At 37.5% G+C, this 5,605-nt stretch overlaps 1 protein-coding gene across 1 annotated transcript in view; it reads right to left on the reverse strand.

Moving 5' to 3' along the window:
* Window positions 1-1,017: 1,017 nt before the first annotated feature.
* LOC131951823 (cadherin-23) overlaps window positions 1,018-5,605 on the reverse strand; it is a 40,141-nt gene continuing 35,553 nt past the window's right edge. The window contains exons 15-18 of the mRNA XM_059314227.1: window positions 4,321-4,699; window positions 3,384-3,413; window positions 2,038-2,093; window positions 1,018-1,779 (exon numbers count right to left, since the gene is read on the reverse strand). Of these exons, the coding sequence (XP_059170210.1) occupies window positions 1,661-1,779; window positions 2,038-2,093; window positions 3,384-3,413; window positions 4,321-4,699 (584 nt within the window). The 3' untranslated portion in view covers window positions 1,018-1,660. The remainder of the gene's footprint in view (window positions 1,780-2,037; window positions 2,094-3,383; window positions 3,414-4,320; window positions 4,700-5,605) is intronic.

Genomic DNA, 5,605 nt, shown 5'->3' on the forward strand with positions numbered 1-5,605 from the left:
GTTACCGAAAATACTAAAAAACATCAAATACATCCAATCTTTAGTAAAGTCCGAAAAACCCAGACAGACAGGATTTTATAACCAGATTTTTAAATTAATTTATGGACCTCTCAAATACCTTTGAGACTTTTCTCGCTGGTGTCCATTAAGAATCACTAAAAAGCTGAAAACATAAAAATAAAAACCTTAATAACGACAAGTATTTTAATGGACTGAAAATTAGAAAATAAAACTAATTTTATTTCTTTCATAAAAGTTTTGGTCGCTCATGATTTCTTTTACATATCTTAGCGACAAAAGCTTTTATTAAAGAAATCAAATTAGTTCTATTTTCTTATTTCGGTGCATTAAAAAGCTTGTTGCTATAAAGGTTTTTTTTTTTAAATTTTAATATTTGTTTTATTACCTATGAAATGAACTACTTGGCGTGAATAGGTCAGGAAGTTGATGTATATATATATATATATATATATATATATATATATATATATATATATATATATATATATATATATATATAAATGTGTGTGTGTGTGTGCGCTCGGCTATGCGTTGCTCTCTGTATGGGTGTATGTGTATGTCGTGATATAAACACAAGCTATTTCCCTCATATCTAACGTATTAAATTTGTTTACAAACTATCACAACAAACATGGACGTCTACAAATCGGTAATCTTGATACATCCTATTAAAAAATACTGGACATTGACATGTTAAATGTTGATTGCATGCCTTGTCTGTAAGACAACAGCCATCTATCTGTAAGACAACAGCCATCTATCTATACATGCGACAAAATCACATCAATGTCAGTTGTAGGTCAACTATTTATCAATGTCATTTGTAGGTCAACTATTCATCAATGTCAGTTGTTGGTCAACTATTCATCAATGTCAGTTGTTGGTCAACTATTCATCAATGTCAGTTGTTGGTCAACTATTCATCAATGTCAGTTGTTGGTCAACTATTCATCAATGTCAGTTGTTGGTAAACTTCGAACAAATATTAAACATGCAAACGGAGAGAAAACAATTTTATTTGGAAATGTTAAAATTAATAATTTGGAAAACGTTCGGCGAATAATAAAAGTTAGAGAATTTGTTACAATTGTAGGCATATATTAACGTTTTCGAAACATTTTGAAATCTTGAGCACATATGGAAGGTTCGAGAAGATATCGAAATGTTTGGCACATGTTAATGTTTAGAGAACTTGTTGAAATATTGGGCATATTTTGAATTTTGAGATATTGTTTAAATTACCGGCACATGTAGACATATTAAAAAAATATTCTGTAAATCTGTCATCTAAAGTATCTTTGTATTTTCTGTCTTCTGATCAAGACACGTTCTGAAATATGGAGTCGCCTCTTACAATGGCATACACAGTACAGGTGTAGAGCCCTGGGGTTAGTTAAGTCGCTGTCTGTCTGGGAATGACATTTCCTGTCAGTTAGAGAATGACATTTGCTGTCAGTCAGGGAATGACATTTGCTGTCAGTCAGGGAATGACATTTGCTGTCAATCAGTGAATGACATTTCCTGTCATTTAGCCAATAGGTGAATGAAAAAGGGACCTTCCATAAGTCAGTCAATGGACCATTCTATAGACAGCTGGACCTAAAGTCATGACTGATTGAATATGGTTGAAAGCTTTTTTTTAAAACTCGAGGTGTCTAGGTGGGGCGGGTAGGGCCAAACGCTTGAAGCCGCCATCAAGAGCCGTCAGTTGATCACCGTCAGCCGGATTGTAACCGGTGCCGGTTTCATAATGGTCTCCTGTTGACAAAGTGGTAGTCACGGGCATATTTACAATCCAAAAGCAAAAAGATGACTTTAGGGATGGGATGACTTTAGGGATGGGATGACTTTAGGATGGGATGACTTTAGGGATTCAATGACAAAGGATTAGATGGATTTTGGGAGAAATCGCTAAATCAATAAAACGACTTGTAGAATGAGATGACTTTACGGATGAGATGACTTTGCGGATGAGATGACTTGAAGAATGAGATGACTTGAGAAGGTAAAACCCACCTGACTTCCAGTATGGGTCGCGGTAGTTGGCGTTTGTTCTGACTACAGTGTTGATGCTGTAGGACGGTAGAGGTTAGAGGTTAGAGTTAGGGTAGAGGTTAGAGTTAGGGTAGAGGTTAAAGTTAGGGTAGAGGTTAAAGTTAGGGTAGAGGTTAAAGTTAGGGTAGAGGTTGGAGTAAGGGTAGAGGTTGGAGTAAGGGTAGAGGTTAGAGTTAGGGTAGAGGTTGGAGTAAGGGTAGAGGTTAGAGTTAGGGTAGAGGTTAGAGTTAGGGTAGAGGTTAAAGTTAGGGTAGAGGTTAAAGTTAGGGTAGAGGTTAAAATTAGGGTAGAGGTTGGAGTAAGGGTAGAGGTTGGAGTAAGGGTAGAGGTTAGAGTTAGGGTAGAGGTTAGAGTTAGGGTAGAGGTTGGAGTAAGGGTAGAGGTTAGAGGTTAGAGGTTAGAGTTAGGGTAGAGGTTAAAGTTAGGGTACAGGTTAAAGTTAGGGTAGAGGTTAGAGTTAGGGTAGAGGTTAGAGTTAGGGTAGAGGTTAAAGTTAGGGTAGAGGTTAGAGTTAGGGTAGAGGTTAGAGTTAGGGTAGAGGTTAGAGGTTAGAGTTAGGGTAGAGGTTAGAGTTCTCTGGCGTTTTTGTGGTTATCGTTCACAAAGTGGAGCGTGGGAATGTGAGGCAATATAAAGTGTGGGAATGTGAGGTTATATAAAGTGTGGGAATGTGAGGCTATATAAAGTGTGAGTGTGGGAATGTGAGGCAATATAAAGTGTGGGAATGTGAGGCAATATAAAGTGTGGGAATATGAGGCAATATAAAGTGTGGGAATGTGAGGCTATATAAAGTGTGAGTGTGGGAATGTGAGGCAATATAAAGTGTGGGAATGTGAGGCAATATAAAGTGTGAGTGTGGGAATATGAGGCAATATAAAGTGTGGGAATGTGAGGTTATATAAGGTGGAAGTGTGGGAATGTGAGGCAATATAAAGTGTGGGAATATGAGGCAATATAAAGTGTGGGAATGTGAGGTTATATAAAGTGTGAGTGTGGGAATGTGAGGCAATATAAAGTGTGGGAATGTGAGGCAATATAAAGTGTGAGTTTGGGAATATGAGGCAATATAAAGTGTGGGAATGTGAGGTTATATAAGGTGGAAGTGTGGGAATGTGAGGCAATATAATGTGTGGGAATGTGAGGTTATATAAAGTGTGGGAATGTGAGGTTATATAAAGTGTGAGTGTGGGTTGATAAATATAAACACAAAATCAGGGAACTAAAAAAAGGATCAGGGAACTTAAAAGCAGATTCACGGAACTTAAACACAGGTTCAACTAACAAAAAAATATCTTCAGACAACTTACTAGAATTCCTCCTCTGGCTCAACTTTTTTCCTGAAAAAAAAATAGAAACATTTTCAAATTTGACAACTTTAAAGAAATGCGACATTTTTTATAATTAGACAGGTTTTATAACTGGATATCTTTTATACTTTCGCAGGTTTTATAATGTGACATTATTTATACCCAGCCAAAAGCGCCCTGTCACCCTCACCCATTTTTATCACCCGAACACCACCAATGATAAATTATTCCCCCTACCTAGGACACATTATCGAATTATATTTTTAAAACTTTCCCGAGAAATATTAGGTACCTATATCAAAGTTAAATTAAACAACTTAAATGACTTATTTTATTTTAAAACTATATTTCTTAGATATTATTTTATTCATCGATGTAACTTATACTTTTTAAACATTGTTTTCTGTGCAAAAAATAAAAATAACTAAATTGAACTAAATGTTAATGATTAATTGGATGACATACATAGCTATATTTACGCAAATTGAAATTCCATTGCATTATTATATTATTTTCTGAACTCATTAAAATTTGCTTTAAAAAATCATTAAAAACGAACGTAGGCGTCATAGTGTCCAAGGGGAAAAACCAGGGGCGCCCCTGCAAAACTGAACTGCCGGAGCGCCGAAGGAAACGCCTGATTCGGGTTAATGAATCCATAGCCAGTCGCACTCCTTAAAACGAACGTATGCGCCATATCGCTCAAGGGAAAGCCGGGGGCGCCCCAGCAAAACTGAACTATTTTCCCCGCAGCAACCGATTGGAATGTGTTGTAATGCATAAAGGACAAACTCACATCCTTTCATATATATATATATATATATATATATATATATATATATATATATATATCTTATATATATGCCTGTATATGTTTAGTAAGCTTTAGATTGATAACAATGTTTTGTTTACAGATCTTAAAGAAGTATGAAAATACTTAGGGCAACAGAAGTCTTCTGGACAAAGTCTTCCACCAGATCCACCCAATCCACCGGTGCATAAGTTAAAACAGCCACAGAGACGTAGCAGGAAGTACAGCCCTGTCAACATGCCCAGCAGTAGCAACGACATCAGGATGGCGAATACGGCCACGAAGGCGTCGCTGTCAAAGATGTCTGTGCTGGGGGCTTTCCTCGTGGTCGTTGCTGAGGTTGTGCTGGTGCTGGTCGTGGTGGTGCTGGTTGAGGTGGTGGTTGATGTGCTCGTCTGGTACGTCAACACTATCGTGCCCTCGGAGGTTCTCTGTGGTGAGCCGCCATCTTTGCACCGAACTACCAGTGAGTAGCTTTTCCCGTCGTTGACCTCAGGGATCTTTCCTGGACAAAGAATAGGTCAACGTAATAGGTCTTGAGATCATAGGTCAACATGATAGGTCTTGAGATCATAGGTCAACGTAATAGGTCTTGAGATCATAGGTCAACATGATAGGTCTTGAGATCATAGGTCAATATGATGGGTCTTGAGATCATAGGTCAACATGATAGGTCATGAGATCATAGGTCAACATGATAGGTCTTGAGATCATAGGTCAAAATGATAGGTCATGACATCATAGGTCAACATGATAGGTCTTGAGATCATAGGTCAACATGATAGGTCTTGACATCATAGGTCAACATGATAGGTCATGAGATCATAGGTCAACATGATAGGTCTTGAGATCATAGGTCAACATGATAGGTCTTGACATCATAGGTCAACATGATAGGTCATGAGATCATAGGTCAACATGATAGGTCTTGAGATCATAGGTCAACATGATAGGTCTTGACATCATAGGTCAACATGATAGGTCTTGACATCATAGGTCAACATGATAGGTCTTGACATCATAGGTCAACATGATAGGTCATGAGATCATAGGTCAACATGATAGGTCTTGAGATCATAGGTCAACATGATAGGTCTTGACATCATAGGTCAACATGATAGGTCATGAGATCATAGGTCAACATGATAGGTCTTGAGATCATAGGTCAACATGATAGGTCTTGAGATCATAGGTCAACATGATAGGTCTTGAGATCATAGGTCAACATGATATGTCTTGACATGATAGGTCAACATGATAGGTCTTGACATGATAGGTCAACATGATAGGTCTTGACATCATAGGTCAACAAGAAAGTCTTGACATCATAGGTCAACATGATAGGTCTTGACATCATAGGTCAACTTGATAGTTTTGGACAACAATGATCAACATGATTGAAATTAAAGCT

Source organism: Physella acuta, unplaced genomic scaffold, assembly GCF_028476545.2.
Source record: "Physella acuta isolate Inbredline_101_S28 unplaced genomic scaffold, ASM2847654v3 ptg000067l, whole genome shotgun sequence".
Classification (NCBI taxonomy): Eukaryota; Metazoa; Mollusca; class Gastropoda; family Physidae; genus Physella; species Physella acuta.